The sequence below is a fragment of the Haemaphysalis longicornis genome, unplaced genomic scaffold (genome assembly GCF_048455015.1).
Source record: "Haemaphysalis longicornis isolate Haplotype H1 unplaced genomic scaffold, Haemaphysalis longicornis Haplotype H1 scaffold_12, whole genome shotgun sequence".
Lineage (NCBI taxonomy): Eukaryota > Metazoa > Arthropoda > Arachnida > Ixodida > Ixodidae > Haemaphysalis > Haemaphysalis longicornis.
The window spans coordinates 5042098-5058814 of NW_027526225.1; the positions used below are offsets into that span (position 1 = coordinate 5042098).

Sequence of the window (16717 nt, forward strand, 5' to 3'; positions counted from 1 at the left end):
AGGGCTATGTTAAACAGCAAGGGGTACAGGACAGCACCTTGAGGTACACCCTTGCTGCAAAGGGAAGTTAGATCAGATTCTTTTCGGCCATCTGTTCTGGTTTACCTAAAACTTGCACTTGTATTTGTTTAACGTGCACGAGATCAGTGTTTGAGCACCACTGACAGCACCTCCCCCCACCTGGTTAGCTTGAGAGATTCAGGGTAGGGTCTCTTTTAGGTGGTGCTATTCCGCAAGAGCTTCTCAAGACTGCAATGCTGTGCCAAGCTCTCCAACAGTCATGCCGTTCAAGGCAAGAAAAACAACAATAACAAAAAACAGTGGACACCCATGGCTGTGACCAAGGAGATTGCACAAGCACAACCAGCACAGACCATCGAGGAAGCGCTCAGGAACAAAGTTTTATTTGCCCGCTGGTCAAAACTGATATGTACAACCCAACAATATACAAAAAAAAAAAAGAAAGGAGGCAGCCCATTGCTAAAATCTGGTACAGCGTGTGTGACGCAAGCTCTGGTGACGCTAAGAGGTGAGGGGAAGCAGTCTGCACCAGCCTCCCCGGCAAAGAAGTTCATAGGCAGGCAGGCCGTCCACACAGAAGCACCTAAAGGCACACACGGACAGCCCTGCCTGGTGGTGGAGATAGCGTGGAAAGAAAGGAAGAAAAACGGCTGATCACCCCCCCCTCCCCCTGCGGCGAAAGGAAAAAATAAAAGGCCTGCCTTCTTCGCGTTGCATCCTAGTATTCTGCGAAACGTCCACGGCACCATAAGAGCACTTCGTCCCACACAGTTTCATTGTGCCACCAGCGGTTTCGCGTGCCGTTTCCGCTTTCCCAGCTAGCCACTCGTCGATCCAGCTCCCCCACAGGGGGACACACACTGCCTACAGTGCCTCGACACCATGTACACGTATATTACAGCTAAAAGAAGAGAAACAACGAAAGGAAGGGAGGGGGGTCCGACTGGGCTGCGCCTAGGGTCTCTAGCCAAACCCCCTGCCCGACAGAGGAGCAGGACTTGTCTCTAACAACTGTATTTCACACCGGCAGCAGCAGCAGCACTAGGAGAGAGAGAAAAGCTTGCGGCGGCGGCAGGCTGTGGCGAAGAAGGGCGCCGGTGGTTGCGCAGGCAGCACTGCCGCCCCCTCCTCCTCCTGCGGCCTCCCCTTGCGGGCAGTGGTGGGGGGCTGCCGTGCCGGCGGCCAGCAGGCCTGTGCTTGAGGGCGAGCCGTCCTGTGGCACGCGGCAGGCCCAGCCTCAGGACTTGTGGTTCGAGGTGAGCCAGGTGAGCCCCTCGAAGAGGCCGTCGCCCGTCGTGGCACACGCCGGCTGCACGTACCAGTTGCGGTCACGAATCCGAGTCAACCCGAGCTTCTCCTGGATTTCGTGCGGCTTCATGGCTGCGGGGGAAGGAGGCACGCTTAGCCCGCCTCTGCCGGTTCCACCGCAAAGGCTCATTCGTGAAGCCTCCCACATTTTCCGGTTTATAATCACCTATAACAGAGGGGGCAACGCGGGCACTTAACAACACACAGTTTTGCACCAATATATACTACAGGGAGCTGCCATAGCAGCTAGATGCTTTCCTTTCCTCCTTGGTTTGGCTTGCAAGATGCCTTCTTGATGACAAAGGCAGGAATACTCAGAGTTAATCAGAATACACCACACGCCCCACGCATGAAAAACTGGTCCACAGTTGGCGCCCCTGCTCTGTGGGAAAACAGGGGCAAGTGTATTAGCTTGCCATTAATCCACCAGACAGTGGAAGTTGAAAGTCAAGAACTTGCGGCTGCTCCTGCTGTACGTCGAAAGAAAATCATTGGGGGATGCTTTCAACTTTGTAAGGATGTGGAGACGAAAGCCCGTCGGACCTTCTGCTGAACTTCCCAGCCCCACCCGTCATTGGCTGACCAGCCCCCAGGCTCGTTCCTCTCGCTGGCCATTGCTACAAGCATGTTGTTTTCCCCCGCCAGTACCTTCACCTGTCAAGGCATCTTGCACTGCCCGTGCCTCTAGCGAAGCTGTTTCTCTCCCTCAGCGTGCGCCGCATCGCCCTTTCTCTCAGAGCCTCCCTCTGATCCGCCGCACGTAGCATGATATCTGTACTAAGGAAAACCTCCTCAAGTATCTCTGGTGACCAGCCATGGCCTGAGCACGACAACCCAATGTGCTGCACGCGGCAATTTTGACATCCCACCAGCCTGCTTGCTGATTTTGAACAACACCTGAAACGCAATGGCTCGGCTAGTTCCATGTCTCACCGTCGGGCAGGTCCTGCTTGTTGGCGAAGACGAGGATGATGGCGTCGCGCATCTCCCGGTCGTTGATGATCTTGTGCAGCTCCTGGCGGGCCTCGTCGATGCGGTCCCGGTCGGCGCAATCCACCACGAAGATGAGGCCCTGCGTGCCCGTGTAGTAGTGCCGCCACAGCGGCCGGATCTTGTCCTGGCCCCCCACGTCCTGCGAGTGCGTGTTAACATTAGCCTTCCCCACCTGCGGAACGTGATGAATTTTCAGCCCGCAACTAAAAGGGGGCCCTTCTCTAACACCACAGACTTGAAACCTGCGCTCTTAACTCTTTCATTACTGCGCCTATTCAAAATCGTTCAATATGAACGATACCTAGGGAGCCCCCTTTCCATAGCGTTCCAGGAGTTGCTAGAACAAGTAAAGCTATTTGGAGTTAGCTCAGAAAATGCCCAATCAAAATAAGCTCCGTTTTCATTTTTGCAACAAAAACATGATTTTTGGCACGCATTTGCATCACCCGGGTGTGGAAAAGGGGTGTGGTCATCGCGCGTCACAGCTAACAACAAAGAATGCTTGCCACTCATAATTACTCTGCATCAGTGTTTGGTTTTTGTTATCAGGGCACAAATGGTGAATCAACAAACGATTTTCCATCGTCAGGTTTGCACTCCGACCGTAATAATCCCTAAAATTGGCTGCAAATGTCAAGCAGTGCCTGTTTGCATTATGATTTTAGGCAGCTTTATTGCCTTTGCTCATGTTGTTCTAAGTTGTGCTGTAATTCTATTTATCACAGGACCATTCACGAACAGTTTACAACAGTTTCAGTTCTCCATCGCGAATTCATATTTGGCGCTACTACGCAGTTACCCAACTTCAAGCCTACCTGCTACGGCACCTTGAGCATCCATGACTGATCCTCGAAAAAAGCATACCGCTCCTGATTTTGCCCAACCCTGACCCGATTTCTGCGATGCGAGTCAAACTTCCGATGCAAGTCAAAAGATAACACCCAGCCGGCAGATATCTTTTCCGACGAGGAGAGCGCTCCTATCAGCTTTACACACCGCCAGCTGTTTGCCCGCATGTTTAGTTTTTATACAAGGGTATTTCTGGGGGTCTAGTGTTGCTGATTAGTTGAACTGCCTATTTGGACACAGTCTCCAATAAGTTTTGTACCGTTTCATTTAAAAAAAAATTAGCAGGGGCTTAGCTCGGCTATGCCAGGATATACGTAGCGTGAACTAAAGTTCCGCTGGTTATTCTTAGCTTTCCTGGTTGTCTAGGATTAGCTTGATTATCATGCTCAAGCGTCAACCACGGAGTTCCGTTTTCAACTTCATGCATGTTTTTTCTGCATCGCGTGCTTGTACCAAATACTCTACTGGCCGTAAATGCAAAGTCAGTCATTGACAAGATGTTGTTACGTCATGTGGGGGCAAATTGGTGCCTATGATAATGTTAAATCGCCAGATTTCTTGCAGGGAACCACCCGAAATTGCACATTTAGAAATGGAGGTTGGGCTTCACCGCATGGCACGAGCACCACGCGTGCTAATATTATTTTTTATATCTGACAAACTGTTCCACGAAAGTCGACATTTTTTCTAGGGCGTGTTTTTTGAATGTTTCCCTACAAAAAGTATAGTCTAATTTTTTTCTACTACCAGTGGTTTGTTGTACAAAACTCCTTTTTTTATAATTTTCTTCGACAACTTCACAAAAATTTTGATTGATTTTTTTTTCGCAACTATGATATATGAAAACATTCAAAAAGGCCATTAATCTGCATTTTGTGTTTCTGCAATTAGTACCTTACCAATTTGTTTAGCAGAAAAAAAATGCTTTCTTGGACCCCTAAAAATCAGTCAATTTTCCCGCGGTCACGAAAGAGTTCAGAATCACTAACAGCGGCCAGCTGCAGCATCCTAGAATAGGTGCACCAGAACAGGGGCCAGGAGTGCTTTCCACAGTTGTATGCAACCACTATGTTCCCATTTCCCAGCTCCAAAATTTCATATTTTGGCAGTTTAACACGCCGAAGCGGATCAATTTTGACCACCTGGAAATGTTTAACATGCACCAAAGCCCCCATGCAAGGGCCTTTCTGCTTTCCGTCTACACCTGAAAAGCAGCCACCGCGGCTGGGGTCGATGATTATGAGGTTATGACACACCGACGCTACACTGGCGATGAGGTGTGTCGTGGTGGAGGGCTCCAGATCAATTTTAACCACCTGGGGATCTTTAATGTGCTCCGAAATCTCGCACACGGGCGTTTTTGCTTTTGGCCTCCATCACAAAAGCAGCCGCCACGGCGGGTCTCTTACATAACTTCAAGAGACACATACCCAAGTAGGCAACTGCGTCCAAAGCTATGTGCCCCCCCCCCACCTGTTACAGTGACCCCCAACCTGAATGCAGTGGCTGTTTTTTTTTTTTTCTTCTCACGCAAGAAAGGAAGTCCGCACTCACCCAGACATTGAATTTGACATTTTTGTAGGTGACTGTCTCCACGTTGAAGCCCACCGTGGGAATGGTGGTCACGGACTGGCCCAACTTCAGCTTGTACAGGATGGCTAGGGTGGACGGCGAGTCAAGGAAGAAGCCACCCCCACAACATCCGTAATGCCACGAAGCTGACACGCTGCTACAGTAACCTCAACAAAGGACGAGCAGGGTCTTATAAAAAGAAACGTGGCGATACCTTTCACCGTGCCGGCTGGTAACCTGCACATGCTTTCAGCCGTATCGATTCATTTCATTAGCGTCTCGGTGACTTGAAATTAAATGACCAGGCCTGAACCGTCTGTTAGCTTTAGAGAGTGTTACATTTGTTACTTAGACAAGCAAGAAGCTCTGAGGTATACAACAAAATGAACAAGGCAGGTCACCTATCTAGATATTTGTTAATATATGCTAAACTAACACTCAGGAAATGACATTCAAGGTGTAGATAATGTATTAACTTCAAGATACTACATTCACAATTGTGCACACAACATATTTTTTAACGCTGTTGAATCATTTTTGAGCCTTGCAATGCTGGAGTTTGGTTTTATGCCTCGAAAGCATTTGAGCTTGGGTGTTTTCAATTTTTCTAAACAATTTCTGTGACAGACTTTTGGAAGTCTATTTTTGCCTGTGACCCAAAGGGTGCTTCGTTTTATTTGTTTGGTACGATTTGGAAAGAACTTACAATGACTTCACTGACTAACTAAACAAAAAAATAAATTGCTACACCATTTATTAACGTTTTTTTTTTTCAAAGCATGCTGTAAAATGGTTACGTGGTCACAACCAAAAATTTTTGAACTAAGGCAGCCGAAACTGCGCTGTTCAGGCCTACACATAACAAAAAAAGAATAAAACAATTTCAGCTACGCTAAAAAAAAAAAAAAAAAAAAACAACGTGTGCACAGGGGTTACACTCCTACTCTGCTTCAACCTCCTCGCATTTCATTCCGCTGTCATTTAAGCACCTGCGTCCGGCATTGAAACATCAAAAGGCGAGTTTTCATTCCCAATGGTCATAGTGTGTTCAGCCTCTCAAAGTGCATAAAACAAAGCAGGGAAAAAACTGTCAATCAGGGTTAGCTCAGAGCAAATTACTGACAATCCTTTTTCGTGGCTTGCTAAAGTTCAGCAGCCCCGATTCCACTGCACAGCCTTTGCAACAAGAAAACGGTTACACAATGCACTTCACACCTTCACAGCCGCTCTCCACAGCCAAGAATGGCTCCTCAACACTGAACTGTCGCGCCTCAACCTACAACAGTCCTCTTTTCTCCAATTACAGTCTTTGTCAAAATTTTCTAGGCCAAGCGGAACGTGCGCGCAGGTCGCAAGAAATTCAGTGTGCAAGCTTATGTCCCAACCGAGGCTGAAATGTTTTACGCCGGAAACCTAGAGAAAAAAAAATTGGGCCCATCTCCCCGCGAGGGGGACTCGAGTAAATGCGTCGCATAAGGGGTGGGTGTATTGCGTTAACGTTTAGTGTTTGGGGAGTTGGTGGTAGTGAATGCGTTGTATCAGCAGCTTCTTGACATAGTTTGAATGAGTCAAGGATATAAGGCGCGTTCGCAGCCTCCCATTCTGTGTCGGCTTTGTGGCGCAGTGGGAAGAGCACCATGAACCTTGCGTTCCGCCCGCAGGGTCGTGGGATCGAAACCAGGCGCCGGATAGTATTTTTTTTTTATATAGTGTAGGGGGAGGGGTGCGGACTACGACTACGGACGTCAACGCGGGTGACATCGTGAGTTACTGAAATGCTCTGCATTTAATTGCCTTTCTTTTTTACTGTCCTAAAATAATTTTGCCACATTTAAAGTTAACGCTTATTCTTAGAATTCTTTGTGGTCCAGAAGGCTTAGGATTGGTCTAGCAAATTTTGACAAAGGTGTACAAACACAAGTTCACACTTCAAAGGGACGACAAAGTGAATTCGTTGAACTCTCCCATATGGCTGCACGTGTAGGTTAACTCGTGTAATCCTTTCGCTGCACTATTTAGTGCAAGTCCAGAGCCCTTCGTTTAGCCGCAATCCACGAGGTCGCCTTACGGACCACCACAGTGACATCGCATTGTTTTACGACGTTTCAACGTTACCTTAGTCGACAAGATTTTTCCCCCATTCCATGACAAATACTGTCAGTTTGTTCACGAACAGGTCACCCTGTGGACTCCCAGTGCGTTTTAACAGCCAATCCAGCAAATCAGCAAAAGGATGACGCAAGGGTAATGACACTCTTTCAGAAAGAGGGTCCAAAGGCATAATTGTCAGTGTTTTTAAGTGCTTTAACACACGCACACAGTACTGGAAATCAGCACAAACGCACATCAGGTGGCTGCAACTAATACATAGAGCCCTTACGAAACAATGACACTTTACGTGTATCCTACCTTGCATGCAACACATACAACCCTTAGCGTCAACTTACTCCCAGAACACACGTCCTCACGGGTCCACCCTCTAAACTATCCTAACACGTTTCACTGACACAACTGTCCAAACAACCCTTGACGGAGATGTGTCTACGTGCCACACCAAAGCGCTCTAACTACCGCACAAATCATCAATTCTTCCGCGATCATTAAATGAGCAGGCAAAGGTGCAACGTCATTGCACAGTGCAGTGACAAGTGCCTTGCCAAACACCTCCAACATCCCAGCGTTGTGGTCGTGACAAAAACGAGCGCTACAGCGGGCCACAACAGCAGGAATCACTGCGACTTGGCAAACTGCACAGCCACTGTCACGCACACCTTACGACACCCCCGCTGCTACGGCTTCACGGGCGACTACCCGCATCAAGATCATTACGACAGCCCCTCCACGGCGTTGCAATGCAACCCTCGTTAGCACGACGCGGATACGCTCAAATCGCGCAAACACAGGTCATCGAAAAGAACGAAACCACACCAGAGAAGTGAGAAACGATCGAGGGCACGAGAAACGATCACGTTAGCGTCAACACTGTTACCTTTGACGCTTGATTTCCGCCTGGTACGGCATCGGTGAGAAGCAGCGCTAGGCTGGTACGGTACGAAGCGAGGAAAGGATACTGGTCTTTCCGGCGGCGTCCAGTCCGAGCATCAGGATCCTCATTTCCTTGTTCCCGAAAATTTTGGACAGGAGCTTCCCCATGTCTGCCGCCGACCACGGCCCGCGTCCCTGAGGCGAGGAGAGAGGGAGGGGCTGAGAACACCTGCCCCGAGACGCTGCACGCTCCGCTAGCGAGCCGCGGGCGACCGCTCGCCGAACGCTCGAATGGGCGTAACGCCAAACAGAAGCGGCCCGCGTTGACGCCGGATTCGTAACGCCGGCACCGCTGACGCGCGCCGTGAACGCGACGCTCGGCCGGCCGGAGGCTTCCGCTAGGACGGGCGCCACGCGCCGGCTGCCGGAGCTGCTGGCGGCGGTGACGGGGCGACGCGACTCATCGACCACACGCGAGCGCACGGCAGCACACGGCGGTGGCGATGGCCTAGGCCTAACGCCCGGTCCCTGCACGCTCGGCCACCGCGCCGGCAGTTCGCCACGAGAGGACAGCGGGAAGTGATGAATGGCACTTACTTACGCGGCGTCTCCTAATAAAAAGGGCGAACGGGTACCCGCGTCAAGCTAGTAGACGCATATCAACTCATTGGTAATTTGTACTGTGAGGAACTCCTGCCATATTCCTCACGACCTCGATCGCCATCACGGGGAGAGAAACAAGTTCCGATTAGCGGTGCTTACTAAACTTACATACTCGCTTTTTTACGATAATTTTTACGTAGGTACGGGTAAAAAGGTTTTCTTTCGTTGAGCTTTGCGCGGCGAGCAAACGACGATAATGATAAATTTCGGCGCGCGATTAGCGGCTTCAAAGCGGCCGTTTGACATGCCCGGCTTCGAATCCGACAGCCAAGCTGGCTTTTCCGAATCCGGATCCGGAAGTTCGAGTACGCGAACGCTGCGAGCAAAATCGATAAAGCATTTTTTAGCATGTGTACAGCGGCAGCGATGCATCGGTGATGCCGCGAGGATCCTTGAAGTGAAGCTCGGAGCGGCTGGCAGGACAGAGCCGATCGTTGCCCGCGGTCGGCACGGGCCATGGTGCCCCTTCTATTGTGCCCCCCGAGGCCCATCGGCCAAGCCTCGTCGAGACAGGGCTAGTCTTCCAGGACCATTGATTCCGTGCCGCGAGTGGCCAGCGCTGGCTTGAGAGAGGACCTCGGTGTCACTTGCCGACCGTTGTTTGAGACCCGTCTCGTTCGGCCGTGGCCGCCGCGCCGTCGGCGGCGTTTCCATCCGGCCCCGAGGGTTCCCTCTCCGGCGTGTACGCAATGAATGCGGCGACGTTCCACTGTCTTCAGCAGGGGCAGCCGGCCGCCGGCGGCTACTACGGCGGTGCCGTGGACGACGACGAGGACTCGGGCAGCGAGGACGACGTGATCGACGTCCTGTCGGCGGACCACTGCACGGGCGAGCACAGCTACACGATGCAAATGCCGGCGAGCATGCGGCTTGAAGAAGAGCGCCGCGCTTCGGAGTCTCCCGAGCTGGAGGCCGCGCGGCGGCTGGTCGACTGGCTGGGGTCCTCGGCGTGCCGCAAGTACAGCGCCCCGTTCCTGGAGCCCATGGAAGCGGAGCAGCGCGCGGCCTACGCGAGAGTGGTCCGGCAGCCCATGTGTCTGAGCCGCGTGCGAGCGGGCCTGGACGCGCGGTCGTACGCCGGCATCACCGAGGTGGTGCGCGACCTGAGACTCATTCTGGAGAACTGCTACCGCTTCTTCGGGCCCCAGCACCACCTGACCAAGAAGGCGCTGAAGTTGGAGACGGTGCTGGAGCAGAAGCTCGCTCTCCTGCCCCGGTGAGCAGCGCCGACCATGTCGTGGAGCTCCTCTCGTGCGAGTTGGTGCCGTGTGCGAGGAGGGAAATGTCAAAATGCGCGCGTGCTGGTGTCGCCTGGCGACCGCTTGGCTGTGCGTTCGTTCCAGTGATTCCTGGCCGCTGAGATAGCCGGTTGGGCTAAATTTCGACCGTGCGTACCGTTTGCTCTACTATCCTAGGTTCAGGCGCCTTCTGAACCGAGCCAAAGTTCACGACACTGTGCAGAGGACACGAATTCTAAGTTCCTCCATCTTTGTCGCGTCATGTAGGGGTGGTTAATGTGTCACCTGACATCATTTGGCATGGCGCAACAGCCATCTGTCAAAGTTTCCACTAGTTAAGGGTACCACGAAGGCGACTACTTTGTCATATTTGATTAATTGGGCTATTAATGCCTAACCAAGACTTGGTTGAATGGTAAATGTTGCTGCCATCATTGCACAATTAGGGATTAAAGAGGTGGCCTTGAACTCGACCACGTTGCAAGAGCCCTGTGACTGTGTGGGACAGCCAAAAAAGCAGGCTGTGCAGTCGCTCACTGACAGGACACAGTTGTGAAGACAACAGAAGTTTGGATTTGCTCATCAAATCTAGTGAGGCGTTTTAGTATGCAGTTGCCCAGGGCCGCATAATGACACATACCTGGGGACTTTCTTCTTGCTTTGGGCGATGGAAGTGGATAGATTGATTGACTAATTGATTGTAGGGTTTAACGTGCCGATGCAACGCAGGCAATGAGGCACGCCGTAGTGGAGGGCTTCGGATTAATTTTGACCACCTGGGGATCTTTTAACGTGCGCCGAAATCTTGCACACACAGGCGTTCTTGCTTTTCGCTTCCATCAGAAAGGAAGTGGATAGATGACTTGCGCCTTCTAAACAGACAGCAGGTACGAGTTGCAGTTCGTTCAATTTAGATGTCATGTTGTAAGAGCAACTCAAACGATGGCGTTGTGTCCCCGCAGCTGATTCATTGTGGTGTCCCCTAAGTTAGTGAACTGTAGTTTTTGGTTAACGATTTGTCACTGCAAGATAACATTTTTATTCACTACAAATTCTGGCTAGAAGTCCATGCGATATTTTTATAATAGGTTAATTTGGTCCGCATCAGCCAATTTGTGCAAATGAGAACTACAGCTTCACAACTTGAGTGCGGGAAAGGAGCCCATGAGTCTCCAACGTTTCCTTGGTTTTCCTCATTATATGGGTCATATTATGAGCGCCCGGAGGATTTTGTCTTAAGGGGGAGGCCCGCTGTATTGTGGGGGGGAGGGGGGTAAGGGGTCAATTGTTCCGGTGTGGCTTGGGAGAGGGGGGGGGGGGGGGGGGGGCAGGGGGGCAAGGAGCAACTTAAGGTTAAGGGTAAGTGAAACGCAGCTATAATGAAGCATAGAGCTCTGTGGGGGTATAACAAATATGAAGTAGTAAGAGGAATGTGGAAAGGAGTAATGGTTCCGGGTCTCGCGTTTGCGAATGCTGTACTCTGCTTAAAATCAGACGTTCTATCACGCCTTGAAGTAAACCAGAGAACGGTAGGACGTCTGGCCTTAGGCGCGCATGGAAAAACAACTAACGAAGCAGTTCAGGGAGATATGGGCTGGGCGTCGTTTGAAGTTAGAGAAGCTCAGAGTAAAATATGCTTTGAGATGAGGTTGAGGGCAATGGATCAACGAAGGTGGGCAGCTAAGGTTTTTAGGTACCTATACTTGAAAAGCGTGGAAACGCAGTGGTTAAGAAAGACTAGAAGGCTAACGATGAAATACGGAAAGAACAGTGGGGAATCCAAAACAGCCAAGGTAACCAAAAAAGAGGCAAGGCAGATTGAAACGAATAAATGGAGGGAAAAAATGGAAGCCAAAACGTCATTAGAGATGTACAGGGCTGAGAAGATGAACATCAGAAAGGAAAATTTCTACGATAATTCCCAGGGCAGTGCTTTGCTTTTTGAGGCTAGAGCAGGTTGCCTGCGAACTAAGAGTTTTGTGGGGAAGTATTCACAAAATGATGGGGTATGCGTGGTCTGCGGAAAAGAAACAGAAACTATGCGGCACATCGTGCTAGAATGTAAGGGTATCCATCCAAATCTACATGAAGGGAATATTGGGCTGTCAGAAGCCCTAGGATTTAAAGGTATCACAGAGGAAGTTAACTTCAAGGCTGTCGAGGGGACGAAAAGAAGATTAGAATGCTGGTGGACGAAAAGCAGAGAGGGGAATATTGCCTAGGACAGTTACCACTTGTAACAGAAAAAAAAAAGTATTTTGTGCCTAATAAGCTTTTTGTGCCTGCCCTAAGCAGCGCTAGTATTGAACCAAAAGTGTAAAACATAGGTATATTAGTCTTTTTTGGTAAGATGACATGTCATCACCCCGATACAAAGGGGAAACCAATAGAAATCATCAATCATCATCATCATCCCTTTTGCACCCCCCTGCTAACGCCCATGGGTCATTTGCTTGAATTTAGCAATAAAATTGGCCCGAATGTTATTCCGACAAGGCGAATTTCTGGATTGAATCAAGGGCTGCACTGCCGTCACAGTTCCTTCCACCTTGAAACGCAGCATTAACTCTAAATTGCCCTCTCCAAGGCTCGCGTCGATGCAGTCAATTGTTTGATTTTCACGTGTGTTTTTAGGACATCATTAGTGTGAGTATTTCAACCACCGGCAGCCTATCCTGAAATGACAAGTTGATGTGGCCTTATTTCACTTACGAAACTGAGAAACACTAATTGGAGTTCCATGAGGCACAGAGAAAAATATTGAGATATCAATATGTTCTAGTATTGTATGCAAAAAAAAAGGGGGGGGGCGCATTTATGTGTGGCAGAGTTCTGGAAATGTTAAAAGAGTTCATGTGGAGAAAGGGGTTTCATAAAACAAAACGAGACATTTACTTATGCTCTACAGATGGCGAATTACAATACAAAAAATGTGAAACAAGAAAGGGACATCGATAGTACTGCACACAGCGAAATAATGGGGAAGCCCGAAAGGGAAGAATGTTGGTGCTAATAAAGTTGAAGTAAATAAAGAAGCGCAAGCTAAAACAAAGGCGGACATGTCGAGGACATGGGATTTCCCTCAAAAGGCATCACTGTTCACCTTTTGCTGCTGCTGGAGCAAGACTAGAAGACTAGACATGCAGTGAAGTACATGAAACATAAGAGAAGGCTTCCTAACGACAAAGCAGTACCATAACGTAAATAAGCCCTTGCAAAACCAAGAACAAAATGGCCGAAAGAGTAGTCCAGCAGGCAATTTGCTTGAGAGGGTGCAAAGTGGACATCGGGTGGGGAACAGTGACAATAATATTAGTGAACTTTGGTGGCGTGAGATGGTGAAGCACTGCTTCCTGCCCAGTGACCAATATACGTCCTCCATCTTGTGAACATTCCCGCAGCTAACCCACTTTGGTCTTTTAATATGAACACAGCATAGGCCCCTCACTATGCAAACATCCAGTGTCGGCGGTGTGACCAAGCAATGGTTTCAAGAATGGCTGACGCCACGATGAGTAAGAGAACCGAAAATACTTGGATTGACATGAAATTTCTCTGGGAAGTTCCTGTATAGAATGTAAATAACTTTGAAAAGACCTTTTCGTATGTTTCGATCGGGTGAGAAGCGAAACCAGGCCTTTGGGGGTGCAGGACGGGTGCTTTACCCCTACGCCTTGGCTACTCTCATTTCTGGCCAACTGATGAAGGGGTGCTAAAGAGTGCATCGTGGGGCACTTTACGGCACAGCCTATCTGGAAGATGTGCATGTCGTGGCACGTGGAAAGAATGAGTGCCTCTTACCCACAAAAAGCTGATTTGGCAAAAGTAGGGGAGTCAAGTGCCACCTGTTGAAGTGATTCGCACTGTCTCATAATGGAAAACGCTTCTACATTGTATGATTTACCACCAGTTTCTGTGCCGGCTAAGCACCATCGACCACGCTGATTCGCCGACGAGTTCGAAGTGCAGGAGGCGAAGAATTCAGTCAGGAGAGCCAAAACACAAATAAAGAGATGCAGACACGATGCAGCAGTCAAGATGTGCGGGATAATTGTTTCCGAGAAAAGCCATAGTGCCTTCGCAATCAAAGCATGTAAGGGGGATTAAAGGAGCCATGAAGACAAAATACAAGTTGGGTTTATTAGAAAGGCTGCTTAGTCCCGATAACAGTGATACCAATATCATCGCACTCTTCGAACAAATAACGGAGATATTGAAGAAAACGTGTGAATAAGTCGCGACCCCCTAGCAGTTTTCCACAACTTTTCTATGACATCACGGAACCTTGTTTGTGCGATTGGCTAACTGACCTGTTGAGACGACACATGACTGGACGTCTGTAATGGGGCCTCTAGTTCCATTTGACCGCATCACTTGAATGCTAACGTGCAGTTAACGCACTGAAAATTATGTTTTATTGTTGGCCCGTATGACGTCATTCTTGCTCATAACACGTCACTGTGGCGCAAAATTTGAAAGTTTTTAAATACTTCTTGCTTTTTTTTTTTCGTTAAAAAAACATCTTTTGTGGCTGTAATGGAGCTGAGTGAGATACTGAATCCAAGTTCTTTCAAATTACACGAAGTTGTATTTTCTCTTCATGGCTCCTTTAATTGCCCCGAAGAGATGAGAAATTTTTCCATCCCGTGCACGATGTTCTTCCTTTCGGGAGCGCCGCCTCCACAAAGTTCTGCCTGAGCTGTGGTTAATCCTCCGTTTCCAACATTCACTGGGTGGCACTTTTAAGAATGCTCAGCAGTAACAACAGTCGTGGCTTACTAAGCGACAACAGGTTGGCTGCATTTGTAGAGACAGGGTACTCGATCTGGTGACGAAGAAAGAAGGCTGGGCAGGGAGAGCATGCAGTGGATTCGGCTAACCTCGTTTAATAGTAGTTGGATGGGCACGCGAGATGCCACTTCCCTGCAGTGGACATAGGCAGCTTTTTCATGACAATTGGACAAACGGTAATCGGAAGCCTCGCACTCCTTGTCTGCGACTGATTAGGCTGGACGTTGACTTGTCGGTCCTAGAATGTGGGTTTTCATTTGTGCCTGTGCATTACAAACAAATTGGTGTATTTATGGAAGGTTTAAGAAGAAGAAGTGGGCAGGGCATGTAATGCGAAGGCAAGATAACCGCTGGTCATTGAGGGTGACAGAGTGGATCCCTAGAGAAGGCAAGCATGGCAGGGGGCGGCAGAAAGTTAGATGGGCAGATGAAATTAGAAGTTTGCAGGGATAAATTGGTCGCAGTTGGCACAGGACCGGGATTAGTGGAGATCCATGGGAGAGGCCTTTGCCCTGCTGTGGGCGTAGATAGGACGATGATGATGATGATTACAAACATAACAAACTCGTGTTTCCTTTTAGATGGAATCCCAACGATTGATACAAGCTCAGGCATTGCGAAACATGCGCACCAACATGGTTGACTCATTTGGAAAAAATATTGACGAATCCTACGTAAGCATGGTGGAAATCAGCGTGAAGCGAAGCTTCAGTTGCGCTCTTCTCGGGGTATTTCTCTGCACTGACAGCCGAAATGCGCCCCTTTCGCAAGGCCACGAGACGCGGTTCTGATTGTTGCGTGTGGTAGCAGGGCTTGCTACATCGCATACGTGGCCAAAACGCTGTTTGGACGCCAGCTCCAAGCAGTCGCTGTCCATTGTTGCTTCGTCCGGCGACTGCAGCGACCACTTTTGCCGGTGGCTGCAAATTGGTTTGTCAGGACTTTTTTTTTTTTTTACTGCTACACCAAGTACGCCACAGGGCCCTTGCTACGTCATTTTACTGTAGCAAGTAGGTAATTTGAAGTAAACTCCTTTAAAGAACACTAAATCCCAAGTGCAGGCAGCAATGTTTTGGGTTAATCAAAATTGTATGGAGGCGTGAGGTGCTGCCTCTTCCAAATAAAGTGAAGTTGTTTGTTGTCTTTGTGATCTCATTAAACAAAGTAGGGAGATAAAAAAGCCCAGCAACTGCTGTTAAAGATGAGGTGCGGCTGTAGCTCTAACTCGAGCTTCCATTCTGGCGTCCTGACGCACTACTACGGACCATCATGTCTCGGCGCTAGTGCTGGCGCTTTTTTTTTGCCCAGCATTCATCGTGGCGAACCCCCGTGAGGGTTGGTGCCGTTGAAGTGTTCTGTTTATGAACAAACGTGCTTTTTTGTGTTAAATGGGTGCAGCAGAAATTTTTCTGTGTTTTTACGGGAGCTTTGCTTGATACACCAGGTCACTGCAGGCAACGTCTCGTCACAGAAAAATGTACGTTAGCACCAGGTCAGCTGGGTCTTTGTGTAGCCCTGGTTGAGCGAAAAGTAGGCCAGTGTTATTGCCATTCCATTTGTGTGGTTACTTTTCAAGTTTGACTTGGTCCTCATTGTGCAAAGTGGCACATGGACTGTGCAGGACTTCATTGAAGAGGGCCACAGGTTGATTCCTATGCAGGACTTCATTGAAGAGGGCTACAGGTTGATTCATGCCTCTGCGAGCTGAAGTGTACACACTGACATTTTTGTGTTTATCCTTTGATGATAAGTGTATCGCAGCATTAAATTTTTTGACCTTGTGCATAGCGATAGCACAACACTTCAGCAACTACATGACCACAGTGGGTCCCCGGGTAGTCTTCACTTAAATATCACCTTTCACTTAGGTTTTGTATTTCTTTTTTTTTTTTTTTTTCAGTTGCTATGTTACTATGATCCCTATGTTCCTCTCTTATGTTCCCCTCTAACATATGTCGCAGTCTTGCTGCATTCCCAAGCTTCATGAGCACATTTCTTTTCCTCTAACGAAGCTGTCGTTATCGTGACGACTGCAGCACCATGGCAAGAAAGGTCGCTCCCTGTCAACATAGCAGCCATCAGTGTTGAGGAAGGGACAGCCCCATTCCACTACCATTCCATACCTAGGACATCGAACTTTCTGCTATTCCATTCCTTTCAATGCCACAGAATGCCAAAATCCTGTCCATTCCCACCCCTGGAGTGGTTGGCAACTCTCATTCCATTCCTTCAATTCCTCAACCTAGAAACGGCCTCCTATATTGGCCGTTTCGAGTGACGTATGAATACAACATAGG

At 49.0% G+C, this 16717-nt stretch overlaps 2 protein-coding genes across 3 annotated transcripts in view; one reads left to right on the plus strand and one right to left on the minus strand.

Moving 5' to 3' along the window:
• Positions 1-381: 381 nt before the first annotated feature.
• Positions 382-8601, minus strand: Arf6 (ADP-ribosylation factor 6). Of its 2 annotated transcripts, none has more exons than XM_077692797.1 (5): positions 8326-8601; positions 7815-7923; positions 4726-4829; positions 2263-2461; positions 382-1401 (listed from the first exon to the last, which is right to left on the minus strand). In XM_077692797.1, exons 2-5 carry the CDS (start codon positions 7894-7896, stop codon positions 1259-1261), a joined length of 528 nt encoding a protein of 175 aa, XP_077548923.1. In that variant the 5' UTR covers positions 7897-7923; positions 8326-8601; the 3' UTR covers positions 382-1258. The 2 variants fall into 2 exon arrangements, with proteins under 2 accessions (XP_077548923.1, XP_077548924.1); XM_077692798.1 differs by having other exon boundaries at positions 8330-8500.
• An 89-nt stretch (positions 8602-8690) lies between these two features.
• Positions 8691-16717, plus strand: part of LOC144162316 (uncharacterized) — a 35323-nt gene continuing 27296 nt past the window's right edge. The window contains exon 1 of the mRNA XM_077692795.1: positions 8691-9607. Coding sequence (XP_077548921.1) covers positions 9081-9607 — 527 coding nt within the window. The 5' untranslated portion in view covers positions 8691-9080. The remainder of the gene's footprint in view (positions 9608-16717) is intronic.

Excerpts from the sequence above, each read along its gene's own strand:
- Arf6 (XM_077692797.1), bottom strand. The coding sequence starts at position 7,896 with ATGGGGAAGCTCCTGTCCAAAATTTTCGGGAACAAGGAAATGAGGATC. Across the intron at positions 4,830-7,814 it reads GGACGCCGCCGGAAAGACCA|CCATCCTGTACAAGCTGAAG; the intron begins GTATCCTTTCCT and ends CGTCCACCCTAG. Across the intron at positions 1,402-2,262 it reads CAAGCAGGACCTGCCCGACG|CCATGAAGCCGCACGAAATC; the intron begins GTGAGACATGGA and ends CTTCCCCCGCAG.